The sequence below is a fragment of the Macrosteles quadrilineatus genome, unplaced genomic scaffold (assembly GCF_028750875.1).
Source record: "Macrosteles quadrilineatus isolate MER2022 unplaced genomic scaffold, UCM_ALF_1.0 Scaffold_2__2_contigs__length_208266976, whole genome shotgun sequence".
Classification (NCBI taxonomy): domain Eukaryota; kingdom Metazoa; phylum Arthropoda; class Insecta; order Hemiptera; family Cicadellidae; genus Macrosteles; species Macrosteles quadrilineatus.
This window is the reverse complement of record NW_026542595.1, coordinates 43,155,747-43,174,464: the sequence shown is the minus strand read 5'-3', so window position 1 is coordinate 43,174,464 and position 18,718 is coordinate 43,155,747. Positions and strand designations below refer to the sequence as shown.

Below are 18,718 nucleotides of genomic sequence, written 5' to 3'. Positions count from 1 at the left end.
ACTAGTGTTACGATAACTTAACAATGCAAGATACACATCAGACTTAGATTCTTTTGTTTTCTTCAGTAAGTTTTTCGCTATTTTGACACCTGACTCAGCTTGACCATTAGATTGAGAGTGTTTTGGACTAACTATCACTAGCTTAAAATCGTACAACACAGAAAACTCGTGAAAAGCGTTAGAAGTGAATTGACTTCCTGAATCAACTACTAAAGTAACAGGAATTCCATGGCGAGCAAATATTGATTTGCATTTCTCGATTACAGTTTTTGAAGTTATGTCTGACAAAGATACTAACTCAATATATTTAGAATAATAGTCCATTAGTACAAGAAAATATTGGTTATCAAACTCAAAAATGTCACCTGACACTTTATGCCAAGGCAAATCTGGTACATCATGAAACAACAACGGTTCTTTTGCATTCATAGGCTTAAACTTAACACAAACACTACATTTATTTACAAAACTTTCAATGTCTTTATGTAAGGTGGGCCATTACAATAAATTGCGTGCCCTAATCTCACATGTTTGTTTTCCTACATGGCCACAATGCAAACTTTCAAGCATCATTTTATGAAGTGAACTAGGTACAACAATAGATTGATTTTTGAAAACAAGATCATCTACAACATGAAGATCATGTTTAATACTCCAAAATGGTAAAACCATATTACTGACTTCAGGCTTTTGAGGCCAACCTTTAGATATATACATCTTTAAAATACCTAGACATTCATCTGAACTGGTTTTTTCTCTTAGCAGGTTTAGTTTACTTTCAGACACGGGAAGATAAGATTTTAACATATTTACCTCACAAATGATGTCCTCATCTAAAACATCAATATCTTCTTTACCTTCTACTGGAAGTGCTGCACGTGACAGTGTATCAGCTATATACATCAATTTACCTGGCTTGTATACAACAATTAAGTCATAGCGTTGAACTTTTAGCATCATTCGCTGTAATCTTAAAGGAGCAGCAGTAATGGGCTTCCTAAACAAACATTCTAAGGGTTTGTGATCAGTTTCAACAGTTACTTTCCTAGAGAAAATAAATTGGTGAAATCTAGTGCAACCAAAAACTATGGCTAGCATTTCTCGTTCTATCTGACAATAATTTGACTGAGTCTTAGTGAGCGCTCTAGACGCATACGCAATTGGATTATCACCACATAACAATACAGCACCTAAACCAGTTGAGGAACAATCTACAGACAATGTTATTGGCTTACTTGGGTCATAATATGATAAAACAGGAGGAGATACTAACAAAGACTTTAAAGTCAAAAATGCATTTTGTTGTTCGGCATTCCATTGAAATAAAACATCTTTATGTGAAAGAACTCGCAAAGGAGATGTTACAGTCGAATAATTTGGAATAAACTTTGATAAGTAATTGGTAACTCCTAAAAATCTTTCCAAGTCTTTACGATCTTTAGGTATTGGCATCTCCTGTACAGCTTTAAGCTTAGAAGGATCCGGAGTTAAACCATACTCAGTAAACCGATGACCCAAAAACAAAACTTCACTCTCAGCAAATTTACATTTCCTAGAGTTAAACTTAATATTAAAATCCTTAGCTCTTTTTAATAGGTACTTCCTTTAATCTTAAATCATGTGTTTGTTTATCAGGAGCACCTATGCAAATGTCATCTATGTAGGTGACTACACCATCAATACCTTCAAATATTTTAGATACAGTAGAATGAAATATATCCGGTGCACTTGAGATACCATATGGCAAACGAAGGTATCTATATCTACCAAAAGGTGTATTAAACGTACACAACTTGCTACTAATATTATCCAACTTAAGCATCCAAAATGCACTGCTTGCATCAAGAGTTGAAAATATCTTACAATTATTAAACTTTGATGACACTTCATCTATAGTTGGCATTTGACAGTGTGTTCTTTGTATATACTTATTCAGGTTTCTTGGATCTAATACTACCTTTAGTCCAGAATTTTTTTTGTTTATCAAAACTAAACTGTGAACCCATTCTGTAGGTTCATTTTCTTTTACAATAATTCCATTAGCTTCCATTAATTCAAGTTCATTTTTCAAAGGATTTAACAAAGCGAATGGTACTCTACGACATGGTTCAATAATAGGCTTAGCATCTTCACTTAATGACAAATGAACTGTTGTAGAAATGTTACCAATACTACCATCAAAAAGTGAGCTATATTCATTCAAAATGCTACTAACAGAATGTACACTTTCATTAGGCCTAAAAAAATTTAGGCTATAAGTTCTTAATTTGAAAGTCACTTGAATTTATTCAATATTCACAATGTGGTGGTTGGAAATTGATGATGAGTTTTTTAAGTGTTAATTGAGGTTGATATTACCAATTTTGTTGAATAGTGATTTTCTTCTTTCTTTATGTCTCTTTATATTCAATATTTATATGTATTCTGAATGTTAATTTATACTTGTTAATATTTAAATCACTGGAGACTTGGCTCCCACATTCATCTCTCTCTAAATCTTCCACCACAAGCCATTTTCTTCCTTTTCTTTTGCTTTCCTTCCAACAATTACTTCACACCTGGACACTGGACAGTACAAAAGAAATATTTCCTACCTAGACACTATTTAATTTTAGAATGGTATTTTTGAATATAGTTTTTCTTCTTCACTAATTTATATTTTATTAAATTTAAATATTCTTTTTGAAAATACAGTAATTGATAAATATTAAAAGTAATTTAGCTACAATTCACATATGAGTACATTCATGTTTTATCTCAATATCCCCTCAGAAATGATGGTATGGTGATGAATCAACAGAACATTATTTCGATAAGATAATGAATGAATGTATGACAACTTAACTAATTTACATAAACAGAACCTTTTTTTTTTAGAATAAATACAAACATTGAAAATATTTAAATATAACCTGATAAAACATAACATGGGACGTTAACACAACAAAACATGATTAATTATATTATTATTACAAACAAACAGTAGTAAAGAACAGAAACAGTGGAAAGCATAAAGTGGTTTTGTGTCTATATATTTGTGATGTGTGAGTGTGTGGGAATTAACCATTTCCTATTGTCTATCAGTCTATCACCACTGAACACACAGTCCTCTCATCTTTTATAATAGTTTATCTTGAGCACTATAATTGTCTTTTAAACAATACGGCCATTTTCACTGACAGATTGTTTATGCACTTGATTTTCAGAGAACAGGAAAGGGAATTAAACATTTTCGTTGTTCATGGGGGGAAAATACTTCTTGATTGAAGAAATGTGGTATGGACCGAATTCTTCTGGGTTTTCTAAACTACTAATGAAGTATGTCGATGATCCTAACACTCTGCTAATCTTGAATGGTCCTTCATACACTTCAAATAGTTTGGCAGTCTCGCCTTGCGCTAAATTTGAAAGAGGATGATTTCTTATGAGTACTAAGATCTCATAATGAGTTGTCCAATATGTAAAATGTCTTGGCTAATGTATTGGTTTCTTCCAGTGATGGCAGGTACTATGAGATTGTGAAGGCCAACTTTGAGCGAGCAGATCGCACCACAGTAGTCAGAACTACCACCAGTTGTAGAGTATCTACTTACTACTTACTTTCCAACTACAAAGACCTTATATTCAACTAATTACCGATCAAATCTCTGAACCAACTTGATGTGGATGTAACAATAAGTCTGGATTCTATTTGAATTTCAAAAAAGACTTTGTTGTGGCATTCAAAATAATCTAATTGATGAGAGGAATTCCTTGTTTTCCAAGGTTTAATGTGTAATAAAAAACTTTAAAAAATTGTATGTGAAAAGTTGGAATATTAACTTTTAGCATAATAGGATGGTTTGTAAAAGTTATAAAAACTGTATCCAGATAAGAATTAAAATATTTTTTACCAAAGTTTCTAATGAAACTATTCTTTATTCTTTAAATAAATAAACGCTCCTTTAACACTATACGTATGGTAAATTCTTTTAGTTGTATTAAGAAGCGCAAGAGAGATTTCACACTACCTACACGTTTTACAGCGATGGCAGAAAACTTTGCCATCTTGCAGCTCTCCACTACCACTGAACCAGGCAGTTGTTGCACTGTGATGCATGTACTCACGCAGGTTTTATTGTTGAACAGGAGCTTACCGGCCAAAGAAAATAGATCAGCTGTTGCACTGTTAATTGTTTAATCTGGCTTGTCAATTGACACAGTCTATGTTCATTATGAAGTTTGAAACACAATGAGAAAGAACTTAGCTGTATGGTTTTCATCAGCCAGCAAAAACCATAATAGTGTGAGAGGAGCGTAACGGTGTATGTTCTCAGTGGTAATACAATTTTTTATTCTAGTATTCATTTTATACTCTTACTCAATGTTATTACTAATATTGTTTGCATTTTTCTGTCTGACAATACTGACTGTTATCATTACAATCGTTACAAAGACAAAAAGTATTACTTTTAATTTTATCATTGTTATTTTATGGTTTTTGTTTTTGGTTTTTACATCAAGAAACTTTATTTGTTTATCCCCCTCCTCTTATCTATTTGCAAATTTATCAATTTCTTATAGACTTGTATAAGCCATGTAATTTTATATCAGAAGTGCCTTATATAACAGTTATAACAGTGCCTTATACAACAGTTATAACAGTACATTTATAACAGTTAAGACACTAAAATAACTGAATGAATTTTAAATTGCAGGATGATAGAACTTTTTTCGTAGGTATGTAAATCTATTTAAAAATTCTGTTGGGCCAATAAATATTGAATTTGAATAATTCATTGTTTTAAACCTTGAATTATATGTTACACTGCCATATTTCCAGAACTCTTTTACTACAAATGTTTAAAATATAAATGTGCTGCAATTTTAAACTTTAAATTTTGTTAGTCTTTTTGTTATGTTGCCGGTATGTTTGTGATAGTCTACTTCTGTAAATATTTTTTTAAATGAGATTTGCTTTATTTGCTTGGAGTTTTAGGACGAGTTTGTAATTCAGCTTATTTGTGTTGGTACCTCTGAGTTTTAGAGTGACCACTCTATGTTGAAAAGCTTTAAGTGACAAGCCTTAAAAGGTTTTAGGAAGCATTTTATGTTACATAAGTTACAAAATAGTTATTTTCCTACAGTCACCCGACAAAGTTGGCTTCCTTGTACTGTTTATAGTACAGAAAGCTGCTAATTGCTGCATATTTATACTTTGCCGTACGGTTTATACTTTGCCGTACGGTTTATACTTTGCCGCACATCAGGATTCCAACGAAACAACACAAAACAGCGTGGTTCTATTATGCACGTAATCCGTGTACGCTTGGAAATAGGTTGGCAACACTTAAAGATAATAATTCTATGAGCAGCTGATTGACTATTATAACTACGAGTTAACCTGTCATTTCGTGTTTATAGTTTCGGCATTTCTGAACTTTCTGGACTTTTCTTTTAAACGTTTTTAAAACATTCCTACGATCTTAATAAACAAGAAAATACCTTTAAAGCATTTTTTTTAGGCGCGGAAACCACTTCAAATTACTGAAACATACGGAACTATATTCTCAAAACGCGGAGCACATTTCTTGCCGAGGAAAAATAGCGGAGTGATACGGACCGCGGGTACTACTTTCTCTAGGGCACCATTTGTGTTGCCAGCTGAACCTAAAAACGTGTTGTATAGTGTTTGAAAGACTAATTATTTATATGCTTTAAAGTGACTGTAGGAAAAATATAATGTGTAACACGAGTGAAAAAGGCCTTTGCTGCACTCGAGATCATTCCGCACGAGCCACAGGCTCGTGCGTAAACATTGCTCTCGTGTGCAGCAAAGTGCCACTTTCACCACTATTGTGTAACTAGTGGTGAAAGTGGCACTTTGCTGCACACGAGAGCAATGTTTACGCACGAGCCTGTGGCTCGTGCGGAATGATCTCGAGTGCAGCAAAGGCCTTTTTCACTCGTGTTACACATTATATTTTTCCTACAGTCACTATAAAGCATATAAATAATTAGTCTTTCAAACACTATACAACACTTTTTTCGATTCAGCTGGCAACACAAATGGTGCCCTAGAGAAAGTAATACCCGTGGTCCGTATCGCTCCGCTATTTTGCCTCGGCAAGAAATGTGCTCCGCGTTTTGAGAATATAGTTCCGTATGTTTCAGTAATTTGAAGTGGTTTCCGCGCCTAAAAAAAATGCTTTAAAGGTATTTTCTTGTTTATTAAGATCGTAGGAATGTTTTAAAAACGTTTAAAAGAAAAGTCCAGAAAGTTCAGAAATGCCGAAACTATAAACACGAAATGACAGGTTAACTCGTAGTTATAATAGTCAATCAGCTGCTCATAGAATTATTATCTTTAAGTGTTGCCAACCTATTTCCAAGCGTACACGGATTACGTGCATAATAAAACCACGCTGTTTTGTGTTGTTTGGTTGGAATCCTGATGTGCGGCAAAGTATAAACCGTACGGCAAAGTATAAACTGTACGGCAAAGTATAAATATGCAGCAATTAGCAGCTTTCTGTACTATAAACAGTACAGGGAAGCCAACTTTGTTGGGTGACTGTAGGAAAAGGACCATTTTTCTCAAATATGTAGCTTTGTAGGTATTTTGTTTTATACTTATTTGTCAAATGAATTCCTAACTTCGGCATTTGGAAATTATCAAAATCATTACAAGAAAAAATGTGTCATGAACTAAATTGCATGAATTATGATCGTGTTCAATTTAAATTTTTTTTTATCAATTTACTCTTTTTATAATTGTTATAAATTTGAGTAGCATAATTGTCTATTGTGATACTGTAGCTATAATTTTTAAATTTCTTGTAAGCCTATATAGATTTATATGTATTTTCCAAAAATATTGGAAGTAACTATATGGTCAAACAGGCATTAAAATTTAAAATGTTCATAACTGTTTTTTAAAATAAAATATTGTTAAATGACCTTTGCAGCATTATTATTGTATATTCCAGCATGCGTTATTCATTATTCACTTACAATTAAGGTATCATTGTCACTGGCATGACATAGAATACGAAGGTTGTCTTACGTGTGAAATATTCTAGATTATGACAACTTTCAAAAACTAAGGAAAATATTTAACTAACTTGCGGTGACAGTTAAACTCATTGTATGGAAATTAAATATATAGTGTAAGAAAAACACAAGGTCACACTGCAGGTGAAACAGATTTGATATTAATTTTGTAAAAAAATTCTCTTGGTACTGTACCTATGTTGGCAAGGCCAAGTACGTCTTCTAGCCTTTCCATAGCTATGGAAGGGGGTAAGAAATTCATTGTGAATGAAAAGATTACTAGATGTTAAAGTAAAACTAGTTTATGTGTTGCAAACCAATTTTAACATTATATAAATTGCAAGTCTTGAAAAAATGTTGAAAGGTTGGAACATACCAAGGGAACAATTTAAGTAGCCTATCTGTAAAAATTGAATATAATGAACATAGGCAATAGCTATTGTTTTCTTAGGCCCATTTAGCCTAAGTCACTGTTTTATTATAGGCTACCTGTTGGAATTTAAATTATCATCATTGTTCTTGTTACCTAAAAGTTATTATTGTTGATATTTTTATGTTATTTGAGGAAAGGCAGACAAGGAAAAAATACTGACTTGGAAGTTGAAAATGTTTGTTCAATGATTTTCAAATTGGCAGCGGACAAGCCTTTGTGAGGTTCTTAGTAAATACATTAAAAAAAAAAAAACTTTACTGCATATAAAAAAATCTAAAAAGTAGATAAACAAACAATACAAATTGGTAACACACTCTAAACTATGAAAGTATGCTGGAAGAATTTTAGAGTCTCACTGTTCAAGGTTAGCTTTACTCTCTTACAAGTGGTCCAGACTACTTTCTTCAGCATTATGTAACCTTGAGTCAGAGCTGCTTCCTGAGTGGAGAAAGTGAAAGTGAAGAAAGTTTGAGAGACAGAGGTAAAGGAAGAACATTACTACCTGACTGACCAGACTGTGAACAGCTGAAGTGAACACAACACAAGGAACTGCACTGACAGGTAAGATTCTAGTGTTAACAAACCAAGATGGACATTTCTTTTTTAGGTTCTTTTCCATTAATTCACTACCACTAGTTTTTTTTATTTTTTTTATTGCAGTTCCTATATTTTAGTAGTCCGATTTTAATGAAACTTGGTTTTAAGGTGTAAGGTGGGATTAACTTAAATGAGTTCGCGAACCAGCATGATCGGACCATGGGAACAGAGTTTTACAAGGGGTTTTATGATGGGGTAAAAATTGGTTTTTCTCATTTTTGACCCTCAAACCACAAAATGTCCCAATTTCCCTCTAGACCTTTTTAAAGAGCTTAAAAAACAAACAATTTAGTATATAAAAAGTGTTTTTGTGCGGTAATTGGTAACGGAGTGAATTCAAAAAAATTAAAATTTAAAATTCCCATGCTATTCTCAAAGGAGAATATTGTACCATGTTGTAGTTTGCTTGTTTATGGATATATTTTGATCAAACTTGGCAAATTTATTTATTTTATACTGCTATTAATATTTTACTGAAAAACACACTTAATTAGTTTCCTTGTAGCAGCAAACCTAGGTACTCGTTAAACCTAATGTTATTTAAATAGATTTAATTGAAAATCAATTCAGAAAGGGAAATTCGCTTAGTCGGCAGGTTTGCTGCGGCGGGGGTATTTAACAATTAGCCTAGTCTATGAATACATCAATTATAAAATGAAACTATTCTAAAACCAACCTATCCAACCAATTTTCTGATTATGAAAAAAACTCTGGTAGTGAATAAACAGAATTGCAATAAAAAAAGTAGTTTTAGTGATGGAAAAGGACCCTTTTTTCATATAAACTACCAAATATAATACAAATATTTGTTGTAATGAGCTCACCAGCAATGATATTATTACCGTACTCTAAAACTAAAATTACAAATATCTGATTAAATAAGAAATAAACATCCACAAGTTTTCTACAGACAATAACTATGTTAATTCTAACGGAATGAAGACCAGAATTAAATTTGTTAAATTAAATAAACTAGAGGTTATCCAGTGATCAAAAACTCGACCAAATATCTACCCATATGTAATGTACAGACTTCTCTATTTTCACCCCACGCTGTAAATAAAACATGTTATAGGAATTTCTCCCATTTGTTTTGATTTTCTGTTAATATTTTGTTGTTATTTCGTCACCGACCTTCATCTTCATGGGCAACCCGTGTGGCCCATGTAAATTTTTTATAATTATACATTCATTTTTTGTGCTTATTATTGAGCATATTTTAATTTAAATAAATTCTTGATTAGCATTGTATGTGTTATTTAATTTACGGAAAGTAAAAAAAAGGAAACGTCTTATAACACTTAAAACATATATTTACACTTATATTACTACTCACAAGACGGTAAATATATATAAAACGATGGTAAGTGGTGATCGATTTTGATTGGACACTCCAATCATCATCAGACCCAATAGGCAATTGTAACATTGAAAGGTTGTAACATTCGCCTATTGGTTCTGATGATTAAAGTGACTAATTGAAATCGATCACCACTTACCATCGTTTATGTATATTTACCGTCTTGTGAGTATAAGCGTAAACATATGTCTTAAGTGTTATAAAACGTTCTTTTATTTACTTTCCATATTTTAATTTATAAAGGGATTCTGTACATCGACAGGAAAATATCTTTCTAACAGTATGCGTAGATTTTCCCTGCGATCCACACAAGCTGAGAAAAAAGGTTTACAAGAAACATGCTTGCCTATTGTAGTGATTAATAAAAAGCTATTTCAGATGAACATGACATAAATTAAACAATATATTAAAAATGTAGAAAAAAAACCTAGCAGTAACAATAATATCAAAAGTTGAAAGTGTTAGTTTTTTAAACAGTAGGTAACATTGTGTGTCACAAAAAAGCTTTGGTTTCAACTTTGCATAGCTAAACACTAAACAGATATGAGGTGAATAGGGTTGAAAACACATAAAATTTTGCAATCTTTACTAGCCTATATTAATAAAATTGAATTCATTGAATATACAAACACGTATTTTTATTGGTGTCAAATTTGGGAATTAGTTTGCAGAGTTACTGTGAGTAGAATGTTAAGAAAAAGGCGTTGGTCAAATTATTATAAAAATAGGTTACCACTACCAAATCCTATACAGTAGGTGCTTTATGAAGCAATATCATACATCTTCCGGATCATTGTATTTTTATTTTCTAGTAAAGGGAAGTATGATTAACAAAACAATCAAGTTCCAATAATAACTTTTGTGCATACAACAGTTAATTTTGTGAAGAAAAAAACAATCTTGATCAACAGATTTTTAAGTCAATGTGATTATATCTAGAACTGATTCATCCCATTAGTTAGCTAATAGCTACCTACTAACTTTCAATATAACAGAGAATTTTAAATTTCCTTCAGTTTCACTCTTTTGCTACCTTTTGGAAGACGTTCAAGTAAATACACTGTACAGGACTTGTTTTTTACTAGTAATACAAATAATTGTTTGATCTCAATCTCCGAATTTCATATAACATTTGATCAAGTCGTGTTCAAACTACAAGTTCTAAGATGTTCAGACATAATCAGCACAGTGTTGTTGCCTAAAAATTATCTATGGATACAAGTTGAAACATTTATCTTAATCATCTGCTCTTTTAAAGACAATGTAAATAGATTATATCTCAAAGTAGCTGTGTACCAGAGAATTTCTGTATTATTCACAAAGTCAGATTGTCGTCATACCATGTCTATTCTTGCCAGGTCCAGAGTACAGTATTATTGTTCACCCATCCTCGGCAGTATGTCACTCAAGTTTGAGATGTTGGAGGAGAAGCTGGGCTCCCGCATCGACGCCATGTTCGGAGTGAAGGACGCTCTCATAGAGGTACACCCAGGCAGAGTGCTGCTCCCTCCAAAGTTTCAAGACATAGGGCAGCGAATCCGCGACTTCCACGTCAAGCCTGACGATGTCTGGATGGTGGCATACCCTCGCACTGGTAATTTTTTTCAGTATGAGTATGGTTTCAGTCTCAACCCTCATTGCTGAGGATGCTGTAATATTCACAGATTGATTAGCCAGCCCATTGTGCTACTTTAAAATGAGAAAAATGTATACAGTGAGTGAGTGATAAATAAAAATTATTTAGAGCCTTACATTCGCCCAGAAATATTGGTCTCGGGTGTGTTCGCGGAAAGTATCCAGCAAAGCAAGGTGTGAGTTGGTGTAGTACAAGAGAGCAGTACAACAGTGTACTGATAAATAATTATGGCAGGCACAACAACCCGACTGACTGAACCACTAACTCACCATTTCATTTTAGTTTCATCTTTTAACCTCATTGTAGCTTATTTTGTAAATGAAATGTGAATCCTAAACATGTAAACAATTAAATAATTAATTGTTTAAACAACAAAATTTAATACTAGCAGAGTAACTGTCCTTTGTACGGGGTTGGCGTATAAGTCTAAATTGCTTATTGCAGTTATATAGGTACTCAAGCTTTGTGTTTGCAATGGGAGAGGACAAAGATTGGGAAAATTTGTTTCTTTAAATTTACGGTATACTATATTGGTGAGTCCTGTGGCTCAGTTGGTAGCGTCACGGACTTCGGGCCCAAGGCAGCGATGTCGTGGGTTCGGATCCTGGTCACTTGGAGACTGGTCAATTTTTTTTTGCCACTAAAATTTATCAGTACAATTCACCTTCGTACTGTACCGTCTCACCCCTTGCTTTGCTGGATACATTCCACACACAGATCTGCAGTCTATGTGAACGGGCAAATGCAAGGTTAAACAACCTAAAAAAAGAGTATAACACACATACTATAGCAATAATGTTCTACCACTGTAGCCCAAGCAAATTAGGAAAAATAGAGGAACAAATCTATGTATTCCCAATTTTTTCAAAAATGTGTCGGGGAGGGTCCCCTAATGAATATATGATAGGTGAGAATAAAATCACCCTGCCGCTCTCTGGTGGTGGGAGGTGTAAATGCCCCAATTTGCACTCATTAAATTTGCTACGACTTTGATCATATACATTATTAGTGAAAGACGCATATTTTCTGAGATATCCGCGCTCAAATTAAAAAAAAGTTCAAAAAAAATTTCATCTCACATTTTTTGTTAAAATCTTATTTGTTTCTCCTTCTCTGTTATTTTTCAGAAATATTGACGGAAAGAAGGTTGTAGATAATTAAATTTACTTCAATAGTATATACTATGTAAATAGATAAGATGTAGGTATAAAGTTACAGTATTTTTAAGATTAAAAGATAAAATTATGAATAACACAAATAGTCGCAAAGTTTTTAATTTTTTATCATTGCATGATTTGTATGGTTTCTGATAATTGTTTAATTTTTATGTTTTGAGGGTCAAAAATGATAAAAACCAATTTTTAACCCACAAACCAACCATAAAACCCTGTACCATGGTCCGATAATGCTGGTTCACGAACCCATTCAAGTTATCCTGCCCTACATCTTCAAGCCAAATTTCATCAAATTTGGACAAAAATTACTTAAGTTATAGTTCACCGATGTATATAAAATATAAAAATCTATGTATACATTTTTACAACAATACAATCTGTACAACAAAATTTTAACAATTAGTGTTTCTGCCCTCTAGGGACATCAAAATGAAAAAGTATATGTATAGGGTATAGGGAAATTCACTAAAATTTTATTTATTAAATTAAATTTAACACACAAACTTTCACATTTATAATATTATTATGATTATGATTTACTTGAACCGTAATGTTGCAGGGAGTACTTGGACCCTGGAGATGGTCTGGTGCTTGATGAACAACTTGGACTTTGAAGCTGCAAAATCAACACTCATAAACTTCAGAAGTCCAATCATTGAGTGAGTTCTCAACCTATTGTGTATGGCTCTACCATGATGGACTATAATAATTGGACTTTTCAAAAGAAAAACAAACACACGTTTTCTAAATTGTATTGTAACTCAGAACCTCACACAAGTCTTTTTGACAAGTCAAACTTGATTCACAAAAATACCAGATTGGATGTTTTGTGTGAACCATTGTCAATTCAGACTCAGGTATCAATTATATCAATTATTTAAGATGGGGACGCCACTATGTGCGTATTTTAACCCAAATGTGAGTGAAGGATGAGTGTAGGATGAGTGGCGCGATCTTGTAGTCTTGTTAGTGACTAAGGCAGACATATTCCTTAGACACATCTGTTAATTATAATAGCCCATACCTAATGCTAATTAAAGCTAATTATAAAGCTAATGGCAACTAAGGGACCTACAGTTTATAGTGGAATCCGAACCACATTTTTCCTTGTTATTAACGAAATGGTCTAATTATCAGGATAGTACTGCGGATAGTCGTAGTGCTCACTAGTGCGGACGTTAATCCACACCAGGGAGCATCGCATCCACAGTGCATGCCTATAAATATCCACAATTCGTGACCTCCTAGTAGCTGGATTACAGGACGACGCCACCCGTCCCAGTCCTGCGGTACTATACTCACTCTAGTACTTGGTACTAGATAGAAGAAGTTTGGACTTGAAACCCCCACTCCACAATGCAAAATTGAATTGCCAGTGTTTTTTACTAAACCTACTTGGGTACAGAATATTAAAGTACTGTACTATAAATTATAATCTAAAAAAAATACACTTGTAACTTGTTAGAAGAAGTGTTGCTCTTAAATACACTCATTGTAAGGATGCTTCCTTGATAACATGACTGCTAGGCTGCTAGCCAAAAAACCTCGACAACACATGACTCAACAAGAAGAACACCTTGATAACAAGATTGTTTCCCTACTACCCTTGAGACACTTCTTATCAAAGTTGTACTATATTTACAGGTACCATACTACAGTTCATCACTTGGCTGAAGTTCCATCTACTTACTCACTCTATATGTTTGCCAGGCTGAGTGCGCTGTTTGGCCATGACAATGGGGAAGTAACCAGTGTGATCCCTGACTCTGTCAGACTGGTGAAGAGTATTCCTTCACCTCTCTGTATCAGAGGTACCATACTACAATTCATCACTTGGCTGAAGTTCCATCTACTTACTCACTCTATATGTTTGCCAGGCTGAGTGCACTGTTTGGCCATGACAATGGGGAAGTAACCAGTGTGATCCCTGACTCTGTCAGACTGGTGAAGAGTATTCCTTCACCTCGCTGTATCAGAAATACCATACTACAGTTCATCACTTGGCCAATGTTCCATCTACTTACTCTATATGTTTGCCAGGCTGAGTGCGCTGTTTGGCCATGACAATGGCGAAGTAACCAGTGTGATCCCTGACTCTGTCGGACTGGAGGAGAGTATTCCTTCACCTCGCTGTATCAGAGGTACCATACTACAATTCATCACTCGGCCAATGTTCCATCTACTTACTCACTCTATATGTTTGCCAGAGGCTGAGTGCTCTGTTTGGCCATGACAATGGGGAAGTAACCAGTGTGATCCCTGACTCTGTCAGACTGGTGAAGAGTATTCCTTCACCTCGCTGTATCAGAATCAGAATCAGAATCAGAAAAGCTTTATTCAAGATTTATACATTATATACCTACATGAAATATATGCATAAATACAGAATGGTGTCAAAACAGCTTATTACTAATTAAAATACTTTGTTAAACTAAATAAAACAGGAAAATTTAATTAATGTAATTACATGTTGTAAAACTCTTCAAATGAGTAAAATGCTCTATCAATTAGTAACAATTTAAGTTTTTTTTTAAAAGACCTAATGTTTTTTATATCAAATATTTCTTTTGGTAGATGGTACAAAAACCTAATACCTGCAGCTGTTGGTTTCTTGTTATAAAACTCCAGTTTGTGTTGTGTTACGGATGGATAATTTTTATGCCTAGTATTATATCTATGATTATCCCCCAGCAGTGGCACCTTGTCTTCAGAAGCCCTCACATGCATAATAGTGTGCAATATATATGAGCTGTAAACGGTTAGAATTTTTAATTTAGGAAAATATTTTTTGGCCGATTCTTCATCATCCAGATTTAACATGATTCTTATTGCCCTTTTTTGAAGGATTAGAATACTTTGTAAATTTTGATTACTTGTAGCTCCATATAACTCAATACCAAATGTAATGTGTGAGTTGATATGTGCATGGTAAACCTTAAGCAATATCTCAAGGGAACAAAATTTTGACAGATTTCTTAAGGCAAATAAACCCGAGGAAATTTTATGTAACAATTTATCCGTATGGAGTGACCATGATAAATTTTCATCAAGCAATAAACCCAAAAATCTTGTTACCTTTACCTGAGTAATTTGGAGATCATTTACTTTAATACAGAATTCTGGATTTTTCTTTTGTGCTGTACTGAATGACATAAAATTGGTTTTATTAAAATTGAGAAATAATTTATTGAAGTTTAAGTAGTTTTTTATAGATAACAGATTGTTTTGGGCCGACTCTTGTATTTTATTAAAACATTTACCAGAAACCAACAAATTTGCATCATCAGCATATAGACACAATTTTGCCATATTATCTGTTAATGCTGTTGGCAGACCTTTAATATAACAAAGAAATAAAATGGGACCAAGAATCGAACCTTGAGGTACACCATATTTGATACACCTCAAAGAGGATTTTACATTTCTTAATTGGTTGAAGTTATTTATATGATTAATTTCCACATATTGTAATCTGTTTTCAAGGTAAGATTGAAACCAATTTAAAGCATTGTTAGCAAAACCAAAATTTTTTAAAATTGAAATTAATGTTGAATGGCAGACACTATCAAAGGCTTTACTAATATCCATAAACACCCCGACAGTGCTCTCACCCTTATCAATAGCATCAATTATAGTTTCTATCAAATCAATTGTTGCAGTGACAACAGATTTACCGGGCCTGAATCCATGTTGCTCAGTATCAAATAAGCTATTATTTTCTAAGAAATTCATTAATCGTGAATGCATGGCACGCTCATAGATTTTTGATAAGCATGGCAAAATAGATAATGGTCTGTAATTAGAAGGGTCCTTATTGCTACCAGATTTATGAAATGTTTTAATTTTAGAGATTTTTAATTTACTTGGAAATATTCCTGAAATGAAAGAAGAGTTGATTAAATGAGCCAATGGTTTAGCTAAAACATCTTTAGCACTTTTTAAAACAGGCATAGGAATTTCATCAAAACCACAGGTAAACTTGTTTTCAAAAGAAGAAAGAATCTTGTCTACTTCAGCTTCATCAACAGGCTTTAAATAAAATTTTACTGAATTTACAGGATTTGAGATTGCACCAAGAGCTCCCGAAGACAAGTCCCCAATCCTATCTACCAAACTTACAAAATGATCATTAAATATTTCACATATATCATCAGGTTCAGTGTATTCAAAGTTACCAATTTTTAATTGGATTTCATTTTCACGAACTCGGTTTCTGTTTAGTTCCCTATTAATAATATTCCAAGTAGTTTTTGAGACATTACTGGCATTTCTTATATTGCTTTCGATATAATGTCGTTTAGTACTATTTAATTGGGCTGCGTAGCTTCTTTTCAGGTCTTTTAGCTTTTTTATTAAAAACTTATCCTTATTTACCCTAATTTCTCGGCTTAATAGTATTATTTCATCTTTAGCTAACTTAAGTTCCGGAGTAATCCAATTTTTTGATTTTGAACAGGCACGAGACTTTAACTTAGGAAAGCAACTATCAAAATAAAACATAAGGATATTAAAAAATACATCATATTTTTCCTCTACAGTCGCTAAATATAAATCAGTCCACGTTTCCTGTGCAAGATAATTTTTGAATTTGGTTAAATTTTCAGGAAGGAATTTTCTACTAGATTTAATAGTAGGTTTGTTAAACTTTTGTTTAGAAGAGATGTCCCGAATTTCTAAGAGTTGAGCGTCATGATCAGAGAGCTCAGTGATTAGGCCTGATACTAAAAGATTGTTTTTAGGAATTGTAGTAAATATATTATCAATACCACTTTCACCCTCTAATGTTATTCTAGTAGGAAAGTCTACCAAATAATGCATATTATATTCATTTAAAATATTATTGAATATCTGATAGCCCTTGGAAAACTTAAGAACGTTAATATTAATGTCTCCAGCCACAATTACTCTTTCATATTTTTCAAAAATAAGGCCTAACAAACTATCTAATTTTTCAAGAAAAATATTTTCGTATACAGATCCTGGAGTTCTATACAAACCAACCAATAAAAATATGAAATCATTAACTCTCGCCTCAATCATACAACATTCAAAATACTTATCCTTAACCAAATTTTCAACTGCAGGAATTATAATTTTTTTAACTTTAATATGGTTACAGTCACGAGAAAGAATCATAACACCTCCACCTAAGTAGGTTTTCCTACAGTAATAGCTTACAATATTATAGTTAGAAATGTGTGCAAAACTAATTTCATCATTATTGAGCTTGTGTTCACTAAGAATAACAAAATGGGGCTTTAGTTCGTCTAAAATAATTTCAAGGGATAAAGTACGAGATGAAAAATGCTGGATATTTTGATGGAGAATTAATACGTTAGAGGAATGTTTGTTTGTTACAATAGGAGAGGAGGTGTTATTTTTGAACATTTTCACATTATTCACAGTAGTATCTTTACACCTCAAACAACCATTTGGCAAAAAAGATACATTTTCAGAGATGTCTAGTGGGTTTTCAAAATCCAAATTCATAAAAGTTTGACTTTCCAGTCGTTTTTTGTTAGTTAAATGAACATCATCCATGTTATTTTGACTATTATTTATGTGTACTTCATTATCAATTGAATGTATCTTTTTTGACAATAATAATTTCCTATCTATAAAAAATCATTCTCATTGCTGCCAGAAATGGGAGTCTTTGGCAGATCAATATTACCCTGGGTATCACTTGTACTCTGCTTTTCACTACCACTTTTGCACTTGATATTTTCACTATGCTGTAACTGGTAGTGTGATGGGGTGAGTGGAGGGAAGGTGTTGAGGCTGGCCAGGGTAGGCACATCATCGTCTGGCCTCTGAGATGTTGGATGGTCATGGTGGGGTGATGGACCTGGAGTCGCCACAGCTTCAGACATAGCAGCATCCTGCTCAGTAGCTGACAACTTTGTATGCCTCTGTATTTCCTTTCTAAGTCTTGACAGAAAAGCTGAATGAGACAGTCCATTTCTCAATACTCGATCAGAGTCCTGGTCATGGGAGATGATGATGATCCTAGCTCCGGTCTGTACATGAAAATATAGGGCATTTGAGACAAACTGGTGAAGCTTAATATGATCTCGCACGCAGCCCATCGGCGAACAAATCAAGGTTTTTAGTTTTCGGATTTTAAAATGTTTTGTGAGCTGTGAAAAAGATTCCTTGTAATCATCATATTTTGGCTTTTGAAAATATTCAGGCTTTGTCACCAAACTAAAAATACTGGCACCCTCATTTATCACCTGACAAGTTAATTTAGTATCAATGAAATCTTCTTTTTTTGGCCTTCCGAATGTTTGTCTAAATGTAACTGCCACTCCGGCGCTCATGTTTCTATTACAGTTTATGTCGGCAGAAATAGTATGAGCAAACGCAACTGTGGAGTCAGCTTTATACTTTTCAAAAGTTTGTCTCATATTTTCGTCCCTAACATCAACCATGTTTTCTTCAAATGTTAACTCATTGTAAGATGGGTCTTGGGGTTGTGGATA

General features: G+C 33.4%; 2 protein-coding genes across 7 annotated transcripts in view; both read left to right on the top strand.

Annotated features, from left to right (window-relative positions):
• LOC128986749 (F-box/LRR-repeat protein 2) overlaps positions 1-6,939 on the top strand; it is a 42,098-nt gene extending 35,159 nt beyond the window's left edge. Inside the window, exons 12-13 of one of the 6 annotated variants that reach the window (XR_008490151.1) lie at positions 3,497-5,111; positions 6,566-6,939. Coding sequence is in view for 5 of the 6 variants with exons in the window: in XM_054407259.1 (XP_054263234.1) it covers positions 3,497-3,632 (136 nt within the window). In the remaining variant the exon portion in view is untranslated. Of the gene's footprint in view, positions 1-3,496; positions 5,325-6,565 lie in introns of those variants that run through there. The other 5 variants (XM_054407259.1, XM_054407260.1, XM_054407263.1 and 2 more) reach the window with 5 other exon arrangements.
• An 866-nt stretch (positions 6,940-7,805) lies between these two features.
• LOC128986752 (sulfotransferase 1E1) overlaps positions 7,806-18,718 on the top strand; it is a 19,875-nt gene continuing 8,962 nt past the window's right edge. Inside the window, exons 1-3 of the mRNA XM_054407265.1 lie at positions 7,806-8,026; positions 10,781-11,016; positions 12,793-12,892. Coding sequence (XP_054263240.1) covers positions 10,821-11,016; positions 12,793-12,892 — 296 coding nt within the window. The 5' untranslated portion in view covers positions 7,806-8,026; positions 10,781-10,820. The remainder of the gene's footprint in view (positions 8,027-10,780; positions 11,017-12,792; positions 12,893-18,718) is intronic.